The sequence below is a fragment of the Theropithecus gelada genome, chromosome 1, assembly GCF_003255815.1.
Source record: "Theropithecus gelada isolate Dixy chromosome 1, Tgel_1.0, whole genome shotgun sequence".
Lineage (NCBI taxonomy): Eukaryota > Metazoa > Chordata > Mammalia > Primates > Cercopithecidae > Theropithecus > Theropithecus gelada.
This window is the reverse complement of record NC_037668.1, coordinates 12,912,990-12,931,187: the sequence shown is the minus strand read 5'-3', so window position 1 is coordinate 12,931,187 and position 18,198 is coordinate 12,912,990. Positions and strand designations below refer to the sequence as shown.

The following is an 18,198-nucleotide window of genomic DNA, read 5'->3' as shown; positions in this document are numbered from 1 at the left end:
TTTAAGAAATCAGGTGTCAGAGATTAGCCTTTGTGGGATTATTAGTGTGTTCCTCACACCAACCTAATAAGTTTCCCTGAAATGAGATCCATTTTCATTGACTTTTTCATTGGCATGAGTAAAAGTTTTTTACTAACACAAAGACAGGGAAATCTTACATTGTTCATTCATTCTGCAAATATTTATTCAGTGTCCCTAAAGTATGTGCTTTATCCTCTAATCTGCAGCTTTTGAATGATAGTTAATTAGGTCTTGAATAGACTAGCTCATCTTACCTGACTTTAAGTGCATCTGACCTGTGTCAGAAGATTAATTTATACATTTATAACTGAGGGTATTCTGTTTCAGTGACTCCAAAACTCATTTGTTTGTTAGCATACTGTTGTCTGTGAATTTCTCAGATATCAAGAAATCAAAAGCAATCGGATGGTGGTTTGGTACATATAGAATCAGCAAGGAAATTGCATGATCTTTAAGAGAAATTCCATTCAGGTTGTGATAAATGCTAAGGAATTACTCATATTTCACTTCAAATAATTTTTTAGGACGGTAAAATATTAATACTTGTTAGGTTTTTTTGCTTTGTGTTAGGTCAACACCAGCACATTCATATTTTCCAGACAAGTAGTAGAGATTACCACCCACTAGTCTGCACTTATTACATTGAAACCCATCTTTATTTTATTTTGTTGTTTTTGTTTTGTTTTGTTTTGTTTTTTTGAGAGGGAGTCTCACTCTCTCCCAGGTTGCAGTGCAGTGGTGTGATCTCAGCTCACTGCAACCTCTGCCTCCCAGATTCAAGCAATTCTCCTGCCTCAGCCTCCTGAGTGCTGGGACTACAGGCATGAGCCACAATGCCTGGCTAATTTTTTTGTATTTTTAGTAAAGACAGGGTTTTGCCATGTTGGCCAGGCTGGTCTCGAACTCCTGACCTCAAGTGATCCTCCTGCTTCAGCCTCCCAAGGTGTTGGGATTACAGGCATAAGCCACTGCACCCAGCCCCATTTTTATTTTGTTGTGCTTTACTCTTTTGGTTCTTTGTTGCATTTTAGCCTGATGGTTTAGTCTCCTTCCTGGCTATATAAAGGAAGCCTCTTTGATTTTAGTTAGCAGTAAGCTGTTTCCGATTCGCTTTGTAGGGTACATTACTTCTAAGAAGCTGTTTCACCTAAATAATATGTTCTTTTTAAAATTTATTATTTTTATTTTCGATTCAGGGGGTACATGTACAGATTTGGTTTTAATTTTTAAATTTTTAAAAATTTGCTCTCCTGGTAACTCACAGAACAGCAGGTTTATTACACAGGTATATTGTGTGATGCTGGGGTTGGGGTTATAATGATCCCATAACCTAAGAAGTGAACATAGTACCTATAGATAGTTTCTCAACCTTTGCCCTTCTCCCTCCCTCTCCCGTTTTGTGATTCCCAGTGTTTATTATTCCTTACTTTGTGTCCCTGTGTAACCAATGTTTAGTTCTCATGTATAAGTGAGAACATGTGGTATTTCTGTTTTCTGCATTAACTTGCTTATTAGGCTAATGACCTCCAACTGTATCCATGTTGCTGCAAAGTACATGATTTTGTTCTTTTTTATGGCTGTGTAAAGAATATATTTTAAGAGATCCTACCTAGAGAATATGTGCTTCTGAAGTTAACCCTAGATTCTTGGACCATGGTTTTCTGACCACTGATCACATCTCAGATTTTGAGAACTGACTTTTTTCGGTTAACTTTTTTTTTCCTTATTAAAAAAAATATTTTTTTTGGTATGGAATAAAAAGACAACCTTATCCAGAAATAGCCATAGTTATGCCTTGATGTATAATCTTATAGACCTTTTTAAATACATATATATGATAATTACATTTATATAATTGAAATTGAATTGATTATACTACACATATTTTATAATATTTTTTATCTTAATAGATTGTATATATCTTTCAAGATACATTTGATTGGGGCCTATATTAGTCTGTTTTCACAAGACTGATAAAGACATACCTGAGACTGGGAAGAAAAAGAGGTTTATTTGGACTTAACAGTTCCACATGGCTGAGAAGGCCTCAGAATCATGGTGGGAGGCTAAAGGCACTTGTAACATGGCGGCAGCCTAACCATGTCATTCAGCCCCTGGCCCCTCCAAATCTCATGTCCTCACATTTCAAAACCAGTCATGCATTCCCAGCAGTCCCCCCAAGTCTTAATTCATTTAGGTATTAACCCAAAGTCCAAAGTCTCATCTGAGATAAGGCAAGTTCCTTCTGCCTGTGAGCCTATAAAATCAAAAGCAAGCTAGTTACTTCCTAGATACAGTGGAGGTACAGGTATTTGGTAAATACAGCCATTCCAAATGGGAGAAATTGGCTAAAATAAAGGGGTTACAGGCTCCATGCATGTCCGAAATCCAGCGGGGCAGTCAAATTTTGAAGCTCCAAAATAATCTTTGAGTCCAAGTCTCACATCCAGGTCATGCTGATGCAAAAGGTGGGTTCCCGTGGTCTTGGGCAGCTCTACCCCTGTGACTTTGCGGGATACAACCTCCCTCCTTGCTGCTTTTCACTGTCTGGTGTTGAGTGTCTATGGCTTTTCTAGGCTCATGGTGCAAGCTGTCGGTGGGTCTACCATTCTGGGATCTGGAAGATGGTGGCCCTCTTCTCACAGCTCCACTATGCGGTTCCCTAGTAGGGACTCTGTGTGGGGGCTCCCACCCCACATTTTCCTTCCACACTGCCCTAGCAGAGGTTCTCCATGAGGGCCCTGCCCCTGCAGCAAACTTTTGCCTGGGCATCCAGGTGTTTCCATACATCTTCTGAAATCTAGGTGGAGGTTCCTAAACCTCAATTCTTGTCTTCAGTGCAGTTGCAGGCTCAACACCACAGGGAAGCTGCCAAGCCTTTGGGCTTGCACCCTCTGAAGCCACAACCCAAGCTCTATGTTGGCCCCTTTCAGCCATGGCTGGAGCAACTGGGACACAGGGCACCAAGTCCCTAGGCTGCATACAACACGGGGACCCTGGGCCCAGCCCATGAAACCACTTTTTCCTCCTGGGCCTCTGGGCCTGTGATGGGAGGGGCTGCCGTGAAGGTCTCTGACAGGGCCTGGAGACATTTTCCCTGTGGTCCTGGGTATTAACATTAGGCACCTTGCTACTTATGCAGATTTCTGCAGCTGGCTTCAATTTCTCCTTAAAAAATGGGTTTTTCTTTTCTATTACATAGGGAGCAAATTTTCCAAATTTTTATGCTCTGCTTATCTTATAAAACTGGTTAACAGTACCCATGTTACCTCTTGAATGCTTTGCTGCTAGAAATTTCTTCTGCCAGATATCCTAAATCATCTCTCTCAAGTTCAAAGTTCCACAAATCTGTAGGTCAGGGGCAAAATGCTGCCAGTCTCTTTGCTAAAACATACCAAGAGTCACCTTTGCTCCAGTTCCCAACAAGTTCCTTATCTCCATTCTGAGACCACCTCAGCCTGGACCTTATTGTCCACATCACTATTAGCATTTTGGGCAAAACCATTGAGCAAGTCTCTAGGAAGTTCCAGACTTTCCCACATTTTCCTGTCTTCTTCTGAGCCTTTCAAACTGTTACAACTTCTGACTGTTACCCAGTTCCAAAGTCACTTCTACATTTTTGGGTATCTTTTAGCAATGCCCCACTCCTGGCACCAATTTACTGTATTGGTCCTTTTTCACGCTGCTGATAAAGACATACCCAAGACTGGGAAGAAAAGAGGTTTAATTGGACTTACAGTTCCACATGGCTGGGGAGGCCTCAGAATCATGGTGGGAGGCGAAAGGGACTTCTTACATGGTGGCGGCAAGAGAAATGAGGAAGAAGCAAAAGCAGAAACCCCTGATAAACCCATCAGATCTCATGAGACTTATTCACTATCATGAGAATAGCATGGGAAAGATCAGCCTCCATGATTCAATTACCTCCCCCTGGGTCCTTCCCCGCAGCATGTAGGAATTCTGGGAGATACAATTCAAGTTGAGATTTGGGTGGAGACACAGCCAAACCATATCAGAGCCCATCTAGGGGAGGTTTCTTAATTAATTAATTTTTTCCTGGGCTCAAGTGATCCTCCCATCTCAGCTTCCTAAGCATCTGGGACCACAGGTGTGCAGCACTAGGCTCAGCTAATTTTAAAATTTTTTTGTAGAGATGGGGTCTCCTTATGTTATCCAGGCTGGTCTTGTATTCCCATCTTGGCCTCCCAATGTGCTGGGATTACAGGTGTGAGCCAGTTTGCCTGGCCCCATAAGAGGTCTCTTAATTTATTCAACAGACATTGTGTATTACTATGTGCCAGATGTTGGGCATACAGTAGTCAATAAATAGTCAAGAATGACTGCCCTTGTGGAGCTTAAGTGCTAATGAGGAGAGATAGACAATCAAAATAAACAGAATGTTAAGCAGTAGTAAGTGCTATGGTGGAAGAAAAGCAGGGATGGGAGATAGGGAATATGGTGGAAGTGAAGTTTCAAAAAGAGCATGGTCAGCAAATGTCTTATTGAGAAAGTCTCTGAATAGACACCAAGGAAGTGTAGGGATGTACAAACAAGGAGAGACCAATGTAGGGCAGAGAAGGTGAGGGGAATGGTAGGAGAAGTTGATGGGAGTAGGAATGGGGAGGTGGGTATTAGATTATATGAAGCCTAGTTGGCAATTATAAGAACTTCTATTCCAGTGGAGAGTTAGGTGTCATTTATATCTTGAAATGATTGCTCTAACTGCTGTGCTGAAAATAAAATGGGAGGCTGCAAGGTGTGCGAGGCAAAGACACAGCAGAGAAACTATTTAAGAGGCTATTGCGTTCATATAAGCTAGAGATACCAGTGGTTTGGGTGAGAGTAGTGAAAAATGGTTTGGTTTCAGATGCAGTTTGGCAATATTCATGATAGGATTTACTGACAGATTGGATGTGGGGTGTAACAGAAAGAAGAGTTATGACATCAAGGTTTTTGGCCTTTATAATTTTAAAAAATTATAAAGCTGGATAAAATGGTCAAAGAAGTCAAGATAGGAGATAGTAGAGCTCAGAGAATGGAGGCCTGGGCCTTCCAAACTTAGAAGTTTGGAAGATAAGAATAAGCAAAGGAAACTCAGTAGAAACAGCCTGGGAAGTATGAGGAAAACCTAGAGAGAGTACAGCTCTGGAAACTATGTGAAGACTCTTACCTGGTTTTAGCATGTGACTTCCCTTCCAGACCCAGTGGGTTGATTTTTCTCTTCTGTAAGTTTCTGAAATTAAATGTATGCACTATCTTTCTTCCCTCCACATCCTCCCAGACATTTAGCTTTAACAAGAAAAGATTTTTTTTTTTTAATAAGCAAAATTCATTGTAAATACTCTATGAACTATTGTTCTCCGAGCAACAGCTCATGTGCATTGGGGCCACCCTGAGCAGTCTCTGTTACTGCTGCAAAAATATGGGACTAACATCTGACTTCCAGAGAGTAAGCAGCCAAGAAAGAGGAATCATCAGCTCATCAGCTGCTGGTGAATTGTTCCTCATAATTCCAAGCATTCCTATAGGATTGACTTTTAACAGCTTCAAGAACTAGGCTGTCTCTCACACTTGATTATTACCATTTACTTATTGATCAGTTTAAGCATGTAATAATTTGCCCTTCTTGTCACTGGCAAATAGGTGGATATATATTAGTTACCTATTGCTGTGTAACACATTACCCCAGAATTTAACAGCTTATGACAGTATTTATTATCTCACTATTTTTGAGGGTCCGGAATTTGGGAGCAGTTTAGCTAGGTGGTTCTGGTGAAGGGCTTCATGAGGTTATTTATAATCCACATGTCAGCTGTGGCTGCAGTCATCCGAACACTTAACTAGACCTGGAAGATCCACTTCCAGGATGGCTCACTCACATGACTGTTGGCAGGAGGCCATAGTTCCTCACCATCTGGGCCTCTCCATAGGGCTCCTTGAATGTCCCTATTACTTGGCAGCTAGCTTCTCTTGGAGTTATTGATCCAAGAGAATGATAGAGGAAGAAGGAAAAAAACCCATAATGCCTTTTTATATCCTAATTTTGGAAGTCACACACTGTCATTTCTGCTGCATTTTGTCTGTAAGAGGTGAAACATTAAGTCTAGCCCACATTCAACGAGAAGAGAATTAGCTCCACCTCTAAAGAATTCATGGATGTATTTTAAAATCACCAGTTTGCCCTCTAGCCACAAATTATTTACACTTCTTCCTCCCCAGAGCTATCAAAAAAAGTTTCCTTCTTTAGCATCAGCTTGAAATACAGGTAGCTGTCCTTTAACTAGGTCCAAGTGTGGGTGTGGCTTCTTGGGTATAGTTCCTCAGGTACAGTTCCTTTTGATATGAAGACCTGTAAACTAAAGAGACAAGTAATCTACCTATCACACACCCAACATGCAGTGATGTGGACAGGCAGTGATTCTGAACAGGTATAAAGATTTCCTGTTCCAAAAGGGAAAAATGGCGGCACAAAGAAATTGCTGGTTCATAGCAATTCTGATAGTTGTCTAGACAAATGTCAGAAATTCCTTGACTAGGACTTCTGTTTCTGCCCAGGAGTTCTTCTCTGTGACTCTGGAGTCCACCTTGTTAGTCATCCTTTCTTTTCCATTAAAAGTAGTTCATATTTGTAGCTGCATAGCTTTCTTTGCATGCTTCTTGCTGGTAGAAATTTGAGGGCCCAGAGACCTGTTTTCATTTTGTACTATCTTTCCACCTTTCAGTTTAAGCTGTCAGTGCTTCTTTTTAAAACTTTGATATCCTGTGAATCTCACTGGGATTCATGCAATTAGGCAAAAGCCACGTCCACCAATCTCTTCTAATTAGACTTTTCCCACCTTGGGTTTCTGCTGGGATTGCTGAGGGATACCACTTGTAGTGGGTAGAATTGTGTCCCCCAGAAAGCTGTATTCAAGTCCTAACCCTGATAAGGTCACTGTGAATATGACCTTATTTGGAAATAAGGTCTTTACAGATGTAGTCAAGTTATAAGAAGATCACACTGGATCAGGAAGGGCCTTAATCCAACGGTTGGTAGTCTTATAAGGAGAGAAATTTGCTGGGTGCGGCGGCTTACTCCTGTAATCTCAGCACTTTGGAAGGCCGAGGTGGGAGGATCACCTGAGGTCAGGAGTTCGAGACCAGCCTGGCCAATGTGGTAAAACCCCACGTCTACTAAAAATACAAAAATTAGCCAGGCGTGGTGGCTCATGCCTATAATCCCAGCTACTCAGGAGGCTGAGGCATGAGAATCGCTTAAACCTTGAGGCAGAGGTTGCAGTGAGCCAAGATCGCACCTACTGCACTACGGCCTGGGCAAGAGTGAGACTCTGCCTCAAAAAAAAAAAAAGAGGAAGCTAGAAATTTGGACATGAACACAGAAGACAAAGAGAAGAAAGCCGTGTGATGACAGTGGCAGAGACTGGGGGGACATAACGTCTACAAATCAAGGAATGGCAAAGATTGCTGCCAACCATCACCAGAAGCCGGGAAAGAGTCATGGAAATAATCTCCCTCAGAACTTTCTGAAAGAACTAACCCTACTGACACCCTCCAAATCAGTGAGCGAATAAATTCCTTTTGTTTTAAGCTACCCAGTTTGTGGTAGTTTGTTATAGCAGTAACACCCTTAAACTTCTTAGTCCAATTTTCTAACTGAGTGATTCTTTAGGTACTATTTTAGATCTTTCTGAGGTTGTGATGTTTTTTTTGTTTTTTTTTTTTTTTTTTTTTTTGAGGCAGAGTTGCACTCTTGTCACCGAGACTGGAGTGCAGTGGTACAATCTCAGCCCACTGCAACGTCTAACTCCGGGTTCAAGTGATTCTCATGTTTCGGCCTCCCGAGTAGCTGGCATTAGAGGTGTGCGCCACCATGCCCAGCTAATTTTTGTATTTTTAGTAGAGACGGGTTTCTTCATGTTGGCCAGGCTGGTCTCAAATTCCTGGCCTCAAGTGATCCTCCTGCCTTGACCTCCCAAAGTGCTGGGATTGTAGGTGTGAGCCACTGCACCCGGCCCTTTCTGAGGTCTTAACAAAGATTTGTTATAGTCTGATCCTTGGCTTCATGTGAAATCAGTCTTTTGGCAGTGCCTTGGATTTAATCTTTGCTTGAAATCCATTTCTTAATTTTAGTGTCATTTACTAATCTGGAGATGCTGGGAATTCTCAGAATTATATAATTCTGTCCTTTTTGTTTAACTGTCTGTCCTTCCTTTAATTTATCCCTCTTTTGCATTTTAAAGTAAGCAACAAGAAGCCAGGAGGTACTTTCAAAAGTGGAAATCTCTTTAGCTAGATTATCAACCAGTTTGTGGACCGCAACGTCTGCTTTCCATGTTATGGTAAGGCAACAGCTTTGCCAGTATATAACAAGGATCTTTTTCCCTCCAGTTTCTAATAAGATTTTTCTACCTTTTCTTAATCTCACCTTTAACTTCCTCAAAGGCCATAGTGCTGCTTTTTTTTTTCAAGGCTCTTCAAACTTTACTGATGCTCTCCTCAAAGTCCTTTTAACTTCTGCCCCACTGCTGGGTTCCAAAGGTACTCTCACATTTTAGGTCTTTATTATGGTAGCACGTGTATCCAGATATCAAAATCTGTATGTTACCTATTGCCGTATAACAAATTATCTCAGAGTTTAGTGGCTTAAAACAAACAAATATTTATTATCTCACAGATTCACTGGGTCAGGAACAGGTTCAGTTGGGAGTAGTGTTGCTGAGTGATGCTGGCCCAGGATTTCATGAGCTTACAGTCAAGATGTTGGCCACTGCTGCAGTATAGGGGTGACTAGGCTTTACACATATTCTGGCAGGTTTGTGCTGGCTGGTGGCAGGAGTGCTCAGTTCCTCATCACATGGACCTTTCTATAGGACTGCTTGATATGGCACTCTCCCAGAGCAAGTGATTGATCCAACAGAAGTACAAGGAGAAAGCACTATGCGCCCCGCCCGCCCCACCACCTTTTTTTCTTGAGGCAAAGTCTCACTCTGTCACCCATGCTGGAGTGCAATGGCATGATCTTGGCTCACTGCAACCTCCGCCTCCCGGGTTCAAGTGATTCTCCTGCCTCATCCTCCTGAGTAGCTGAGACTATAGGCATGTGCCGCCATGCCTCGCTAATTTTTGTATTTTTAGTAGAGATGGAGTCATGTTGGCCAGGCTGGTCTCGAACTCCTGACCACAAGTGATCCACCCACCTCGAAGTGCTGGGATTACAGGCATGAGCCACCACACCTGGCCATTTCTCCTGCTTTGTTACCTTGTCTTGGAAGTCACAGGTGATCAGTTCTGCCATATTCTATTGTTAAGTGAGTCACTAAGTCAAGCCCACACTGAAGGGAAGATTATCAAATAATTTTTGGACATATTTTTAAAACAACACGAAGCATTCTTTGAAAAAGCCAGTGAATTCATAGAAGCAGAGAGTAGAATGGTAGTTACCAGGAGCTGTGGGGCAGAGGGGGTGGATTAGAGAGATGTTGAAGGATACAAAATTTCAGTTAAAAGTTCAAGAGATGTGTTGTACAACATGGTGGCTGTAGTTAATAACAATGTTTTCAGCCAGGTGCAATGGCTCATGCCTATAATCCCAGCACTTTGGGAGGCCAAGGCAGGCAGATTACTTGACAGCCCGGCTAATATGGTGAAACCCCATCTCTACTAAAAATACAAGAATTAGCTGGGCATGGTGGTGCGCATCTGTAATCCCAGCTACTTGGGAGACTGAAGCACAAGAATTGCTTGAACCTGGGGGACAGAATTTGCAGTGAGCCGAGATGGTGCCACTGTACTCCAGCCTGGGTGAGAGAGCAGGACTTCATCTCAAAAAAAACAAAAAACCAAAAAACAGTGTTTTGTACATTTGAAAATTGCTAAGAGAGTAGATTTTAAGTGTTATTGTTGTAAATAAGTTTGTGAGGTAATGCATATGTTGATAGTTTGATGTAGTCATTCCACAATGCTTACATATTTCAAAATATGTTCTATACCATAATATATACAATTTTTGTCAGTTAAAAATAAATAATGAAAAATAATACAAAAAGGCAAGCAAACAAACGGAATAGTGCAGTTAGCTGCTGAGCTGCTGTTGAACTTTAGTAGCAGGGAAAGTCTAATGTTGGCTACTGCCATTGTTACATTAATTGGCCTAATAAGTAAAGTGGGAACCAGGGACTTAAAATTGCATATCATTGCTGGGCGCAGTGGCTCACACCTGTAATCCCAACAGTTTGGGAGGCCGAGGTCAGGAGTTCAAGATCAGCTTTGTCAACATGGTAAAACCCCGTCTCTACTAAATCTACTAAATATACAAAAAATTAGACGGGTGTGGTGGCAGGTGCCTGTAATCCCAGCTGCTCGGGACGCTAAGGCAGGAGAATTGCCTGAACCCGGGAGGCAGAGGTTGCAGTGAGCCGAGATCACGTCATTGCACTCCACCCTGGGCGGCAGAGCGAGACTGTGTCTCAAAAAAGAAAAAAAAATTACATATCATCCAGAACACAGAAGATCTAGGGGAACAATTTCTTCAGGTTTTTCTTTTGCTGAGGCATCACTCCAGTATCTCTTTGGGTAACAAAGACTCATTCGTATAAAGAACTGTGTACCTGTGCCATCTTAAGTATTCAGAGTGACAAATGCTAAGCATGTGTGTGTTTATATGTGTTTGTGTTATAATCATCTAAAACAACCTTAAAATAGAATTATTGTTTGAACTTTTATTTTGAAGGACCCATTAAATGATATCTTATTCAGAAACCCAATGTGTACAACATACAAAAATGGAACTACCCTTGTTAAAGGAAGGTGGGTCCAGAATTCCACTGGCTCGGCATCCCTTTTAACCCTTCCTTATGTTGGTGGAACATAGTTCCTTGTTGGTGGAACAAGGAACATAGTTTGAAAAACTATACCATGCCATCAGATCCCTTTCCAGCTTAATTCACAAAAATCTATTAATCTATAAGATAGCAGAGTTCAGGAAGATAGCCATAATAGCAAAATAGCACACCGCCGTGTGGCAGGCTGATTTCTGATGCTGTCTCTTGTGTAATAGCCAATAAAAAACTATTTTGGTTTAGAGAAGTAGTTGGTAATTAGGCAGCCATGGATATCTGTAGAGTACTTTCATTAGTCTGTTGTCTTACCTAATTTTTTCTTCTGTAACAGAATACTACAACACATCTTTGCAGGATTCTTTGCAAATTCTGCCATTCCTGGATCTCCACACCCTTTTTCCTGGTAAGTAACTAATTGCTTTCTATCTTACTCTATTGGAGTGACATCATTTTAGGTGCTGTCATTTCTGTGCAGTAGAGAAAAAGAGCTGCATAGGCCAGGCGTGGTGGCTCACGCCCATAATCGCATTCCAGCACTTTGGGAGGCCGAGGCTGGTGGATCACGAGGTCAGGAGATCGAGACCATCCTGGCTAACATGATGAAACCCCATCTCTACCAAAAATACCAAAAATTAGCCAGGTGTGGTGGCACGCGCCTGTAGTCCCAGTTACTTGGAGGCTGAGGCAGGAGAATCACTTGAACCCGGGAGACAGAGGTTGCAGTGAGCCGAGATCGCGCCACTGTACTCCAGCCTGGGCAACAGAACGAGACTCCATCTCAAAAAACAAAACAAAAAAACTGCATAGGTGAGTATGTAGATGTAACTGGAGGCTGCTAGACTGCCATTATCTGCTAAGCCCAAACTTAATCAGAACTTTTATTTTTTTATTATTCAGGCTCAGGAAGGCTGTCCTGGTCCCCCAGAATGTTTGGTTGCTAGAAATGTCTTGATCCCTTTTATATTCAGGTCTGAGAGTTGTATTGAGGTAGGGAATGAGATGGTCCCTGCCAGGCTTGGTATCTGATTTGTGGGTTCCCCAGTAGACTACACAGGAATATTTTACTCCTTAAGAATTTCTAAAGTTGAAAACATTATGCTGAACTTTATTTTTTTCAAAGTAAGAGGATTTGTCAGAAGAAACAATAGGCTGTATTCAGTATCAGAGTGACACTTACGTATGATAGGGATTAAAGATGGAATTTCTTCTTGTCAGAGAAATTATTTGCCGCTTCTGACTGCGGCCCAGAAGGTTTCTTTGCTCAAAGGAACCTCAGTCCTTTTAGGACCTCTGTCATCCACTAGTCTGTACCTCTGCTGGTAGTGTACCAGCAGCTCTGCGGAGGGGGGGAAAAAGGTGTTGCCAAGTCCCTTTTGTAATTGCTCTAAGTTGTGATTCAGAGAGACTGCTATGGCTGCTTCTCTACTTGAAAGCTCCTCATTGTCCAGAACTGTGGGCAGCCTCTTATAATGAGAGATGTTTGCTGTAGATTTTGACCAGTCATGAAGGGAAAACTCTCCTTAAAAAGCAGCTCCATCTGTGTTTAATATAAGTGGGCACAGAAAAGACAAATTTTTGAAACCAACAGGCAATGAGTCACTCTTTTTGTTCTGGCATGTCATGTGGTACTTTAGGTAGCTTCACATTTTATGTTCTAGTTAAGTAAAATTCCTAGAGAATGAGATACTATCTCTGGATAGTTTGTTTGATCTTGAAAATATACAGAATTCTTTGCCTCTTGATCCTGGAGGACTAGTGACTTTCCAGCTCTGAGAGAGAACAGGATCCCTCTGCCACTTTTTTTCTGTGGTGTAAGGCAGAGCCTGGTCACTCCATCTAATGCTGTCTGTCTCATCTCATGTATAGGAGCGGGATGCTGCACTCCAACCCTGGGGACTATGCCTGGGGTCAGACAGGGCTTGATGCCATTGTAACCCAGGTGAGGAGCTGCCTTTTGAGGGTGTCTGTTCAGTGTGTCTCATGGTTCCATAGGCTTCCTGCTTTCCTTCTGCTACTTTCTGAAATGGCAGTCATTCTGCTTTCTAATATTTTGAGTTTTGGGGTTTCCATTTTACTAAAGGGATGAATGATTTATGGGGTTAGCTCAGCATCCATGCACTTCCTAGGTCCGAGGGAATTTCTAGAAGATGGTTTCATCTCCATAGGAAGAAAAGACTTCTATAAAAAATAGTATTTTGTATTTTTGGTCTTTCTTGTTCAGTCCTATAAGGATTCTGTTGACAAGTATTTCACAAAAAAAGGAGGATTTCCTCACATGTTGAAGCAGGGATTTCTGCTAGATGGAGCAAAGTAGGGGAAGGAAGCAGAGAAAAAGGTATTCCCATGCCATGTATAATTGCTTCCACTTGTTTATGTTCATTTTAATTTGATTGGTTTTTCATTTCCCTTGTGGATTTCTGAGACTAGAAAGCATGTCCTTTATATTCAGTCTTCTTATAGGCGGTAATTTACCTATTTCTTGGCTTACATTATGCTACTTTTCATACTCTCGCTTTTTTCTTATTCCAGCAGAATGAAGCTTTTGGACCAGTTACATATTAACTTTTTATTAAGCTGTAGTTTTATTCATGACATCACAACCCTTTTGCTGCCCCTGAAGTTGCTTTATGCCCAGAGGTGGGCCTTGCAATCATGGGTTTGTCTGTAGGCTTATGCAATGTCACTCTGAAATTGTAAAGCAATTATGAGTGTTCTGGCAGCAGGAAAGGGGAAACCCAAGCCTCTCAGAGCCTAGCAGAAGTAAGAGTAACTAACATACCTAATGTCTGTGCTGTTGGTTCTCAGCTGGAGCAGCTCCCTCTCCAGGTGTATTGAGATGTCTGCCACTTCATCTTTTTCTTTCTCTTTTTTTGTAGCTTTTAGGACAACTGGAAAACACAGGCCCTCCCCCAGCTGACAAGGAAAAGATCACATCTCTTCCAACAGTGACAGTAACTCAGGAACAAGTTGGTAGGTTCATTTTTATACTTACTCTGTCATCTTCTGATCTCTGTTCAAAATCCCAGTATCTTCTGACAAGTGAAAAGTTTAAAAAACGAACAAAATAAAAAGACAAAAAAGATAAATAAGAAAAAAAATCCCAATACCTTCCTATATTAAGGACCTTTAAGTGAAGCTATGGCCCTCTAAAATTCCTACCTGGGTACCAAATCTGGAAAGTTCCTACCCCTTTATTAGGTTAGTCAGTAGGTATTTCCTAAGCAATTATGTCTCTTTTTTAGGTGCCATTGGGAATAAAGAGGTACAAAGATAGATAAGACTTGATTCTGATAAGTTGAAGAAAAACTCATCAAATGATTAAAAACTGTGTTGGACACATGATACTGACATTGGGGAAAGGAGAAGAGAAAAAAATAGGAGACTGGGAATTTGTTTCAGATCTACTTTGTGTCAGGTACAGTTAGGTATTTAGTCATAGATATTACTTTATTTGTAAGCACTGGAGGAATTTAGTGACAGGGGACAACATTCTGGACTGGGAATTTCTGTTCCCATCAGTTTGGGTTTAGAGTTAGAGATTTCAAAGACAAGGTGGGCCATCTTAGGTCATTCTATTTAAGGAAAAGTATGAACTAATATACGTGGTGTGTGAGTCAGGTAAAGTGGTCTTTAGGGAAGATTAGTCTAGGGTCAGTGTGTAGCACATTGGAAGCGAGATAGCAGAAACAGGGATTTTAGAGTCTGTCGCAGCAGTCCAGGTGAGGTTCAGGTGATGGTGACAATACTAACAGAAAGGAAAGGGTAGATTCAGAAGATCATTTTGGAGAGAGGCTTTCCTCAATGATTGCGTAATGGGATGAAGGAGGGGAAAGTCAAAGATAATTCTGAGATTTCACAGCTTTGTAACTGTAAACATGGTGCTGACATCTTAAGGGCTGGGGAAATAGTGAATGGGCCCTGGTTTGGGTAAGGAGATGAGGTGATGTTTTACATTTTTAATTCGTTGATTTTTGAGGTACCAGCTGAGAATCCAAGTGAAGAGAGGAGCTGGGGATTGCTATGGAGCTGGTTTGAGGGAAAATTAAGTTGTAGCAAAGTATAGGATATATTTGGAGGGTTAAGATCGTGGAATCTGGGATACTAGCTGGGAGGCTGTTGCAGCAGACTAGGCATGAGAAGTAAAATAATTAAGGCTAAGGTGGTAAGAATGGAGAGTAAGGAGTAAATCGGTTAAGTAGTAGTACTGCCCCAAATGCCTTATCTGCTGTTGGTTCATGGAGCATATCCCAGCCACTAGGCATGTAGACTAGCTGACAGTATTAGCCAAATTTGGGAAACTCAAAACTTGCTGCTTGGAATTCCCAATATAGTTGGTGACTGATGCTTCTCAGAGAAGAGGGTTTTCTGTCTCTTGATTTGGTGACCTGAGCTAGACTTCAACTTTGCAGTTCTGTAGCACCACTTCTGGTATAGCTTTTCTGGTATAGCTTCTGGTATTTTTTTTTCTTTTCTGGTATAGCTTTTATTAACAATTTTTTTTTTTTTTTTTTTTGAGACAGAGTTGCTCTGTTGTCCAGGCTGGAGTGCGGTGGCGCGAATTGGCTCACTGCAACCTCCGCCTCCCGGGTTGAAGCAATTCTCTGCCTTAGCCTCCCAAGTAGCTGGAATTACAGGTGCCCACCATCACACCCAGCTAATCTTTGTATTTTTAGTAGAGACAGCGTTTTTACCATCTTGGCCAGGCTGGTCTTGAACTTCTGACCTCGTGATCCACCCGCCTTCGCCCTCATTAACAATTTTTACAGAGGACTTTAGGGCAGCCACACTGAAATAGAGTGCTTTATCCCATGCTGAAAAGAGCATGGTGAAAGTGACAAGTGGCTTGAGACACTGAACTGCCAAGGTTGCTGAGATGAATCCCTTGGCTATGGTGGACAGATTGACAGTGGAAACTGACTGCCAGAGGGCTGTCACACATTTGGGAAGAAGTTTTTCCGTTTTACTGAACAGATCATCTAAGCCCCGGTTTATTTCTTCCAACTCTTTACATCAAAAAATAGGCCTTGTATAATTCCTACGTAGGCCTTTTTGGAGTAGGCCCCATTCGTCATTCCTCCTTTTCATGTCTCCGTCTACTACACCTTTGCCCTCGTTTTGAAATAAATTCATGCCTCTTAGCTGCCTGCTACTTGGGTGTACATTTTCTTTTGTCTCATGTCTTTATGCATTCATAGGGTTGGTAGAGACATTGGGTTAGTTTTTTCTTCCTTCCTTTTGCTTGTTTACTTTAAAAGGCATTACCTTTTTCAACAGATATGGGTTTAGAGTGTCCAGTATGCAAAGAAGATTACACAGTTGAAGAGGAAGTCCGGCAGTTACCTTGCAATCACTTCTTTCACAGCAGTTGTATTGTGCCATGGCTGGAACTGGTGAGTACAGCAAGTCATGGCTTCTTGGGGGGATGATTCAGAGTAAAGATATAGTTAACAGTTCCTCGAGATCCAAGTAGATCAGATTTTATCCCATAAATCCCTGGCTAACTCTGGTACTGTTATTTGTTTGAAACTTTTCTGACCAAGGGTTGCAAACTATGTTCTACAGGTCATTGTTTCCTGCCACCTGTTACTGTAAATAACATTTTATTGGAACACAGCTATGTTCATTTGTTTATAGATTGTGGCAACTTTTGTGCTACATCAGCAGAGTTGATTAGTCGTAACAGCTGTAGTGTGGCCTGCAAAGCCTAAAATATTTATTTTCTGTCCCTTTATGTATTTATTTTGAGATAGAGTCTCACTTTGTCACTCAGACTGGAGTGCAGTGGCATGATCTCAACTCACTGAAACCTCCACCTCCTGGGTTCAAGTGATTCTTGTGCCTCAGTCTCTCAGAGTAGCTAGGATTACAGGCATGCACCACCATGCCCAGCCAATTTTTGTGTTTTTAGTAGAGACAGGGTTTCGCCATGTTGGCCAGGCTGATCTCAAACTCCTGACCTCAAGTGATCCTCCTGCCTTGGCCTCCCAAAGTATTGGGATCACAGGTGTGAGCCAGTGCACCCGGCCAATTTTCCTGTCCCTTTAAACAAAAAGTTTGCTGACCTCTGCTCTAGACCATATGGGAAGTAATGGGCAGTTACCCTCTTGTCATAGATTACTCACTGTTTCTGGTTAGTTCTGTTTGGTGGTATGTGTTAGCTGTTATTAACTTGCTGGCCTAGAATTGTGCCTGTCAGTTCTGCTTAAAGTTCTGTTTGGGAGATATCCTGGTATCCACACCTTAGAGGCCAGTGCATGCTGTATGAGGATGCATTCCCTATTGTTTTTCTATTCCAAGTCATAATTTTTGATGTGACAATTCTCAGGGTTATTTAAGTGTGCAGTACTCCCAGCTTCTCAGGCCAGGATCTTCACATAGACTAATATTTTTCTGTTTCAGCATGACACATGTCCTGTATGTAGGAAGAGCTTAAATGGTGAGGACTCTACTCGGCAAAGCCAGAGCTCTGAGGCCTCTGCAAGCAACAGATTTAGCAATGACAGTCAGTTACATGACCGATGGACTTTCTGAAGCTAAAGACCACACCTGAATCTGGGCTGTGGTAATCATCTTACCATAGCTGTAAATTGTATCAAAACAAAAAATTAGTAGATGGATTTAGGAATCATGTAAGAAACTCAACACATAATATTAATGCAATGAATGTTTTTCTTCTCTAAATTTAAAGTTAGTATCTACAGATGGAATTGTGTCTACAACCAAATGCCTCTTATCCCTGAATTCAGAGTGATAATTTTATAAGTGTGAAACTTAATTATGTAGGGCTCCTCCCACCTGAATAGAATTAATTCCTGAAAGTCTAGTTAGGGTCCTGCTATCTGTCATGTTGCCTTGTAACGGGTGTTTCCACCTCCTTCTCCAACCTCTACCCCACCATTAGTGTATTTTACTATAAAAACAGTGGAACCACAGCCCTAAAGTCCTGCTGATATAAAGTCCTTTTGTCTTAATTGTATTAAAAAAAAAAAAAAAAACTACTCTTGCTCACATTAGCCATGAGGCGAGGTCAAATTCAGGAATCTAAGACTAATGATTTCATTTTGTCTTGAACCCCAGAGAGCAAATCAAAGAAAAATTACAGCAAGAAGAGAAAAGTGGTTCATCATTGTGTGCTTTGGTTTTCTTAATTTTTGTTTTGTTTGTTTTTTTGAAACAGAGTCTTGCTCTGTTGCCTAGGCTGGAATGCAGTGGCGCAATCTCAGCTCACTGCAACCTCTGCCTCCCGAGTTCAAGCGATTCTCCTGCCCCAGCCTCCCGAGTATCTGGGACTACAGGCACTTGTCACCATGCTCAGCTAATTTTTTGTATTTTTAGTAGA

The 18,198-nt window shown here is 41.6% G+C and overlaps 1 protein-coding gene across 1 annotated transcript in view; it reads left to right on the top strand.

The window, feature by feature from the left end:
• Positions 1-17,969, top strand: part of RNF115 (ring finger protein 115) — an 81,356-nt gene extending 63,387 nt beyond the window's left edge. The window contains exons 5-9 of the mRNA XM_025375807.1: positions 11,191-11,262; positions 12,726-12,798; positions 13,736-13,829; positions 16,134-16,249; positions 17,259-17,969. Coding sequence (XP_025231592.1) covers positions 11,191-11,262; positions 12,726-12,798; positions 13,736-13,829; positions 16,134-16,249; positions 17,259-17,390 — 487 coding nt within the window. The 3' untranslated portion in view covers positions 17,391-17,969. The remainder of the gene's footprint in view (positions 1-11,190; positions 11,263-12,725; positions 12,799-13,735; positions 13,830-16,133; positions 16,250-17,258) is intronic.
• The last annotated feature ends 229 nt before the right edge of the window (positions 17,970-18,198 follow it).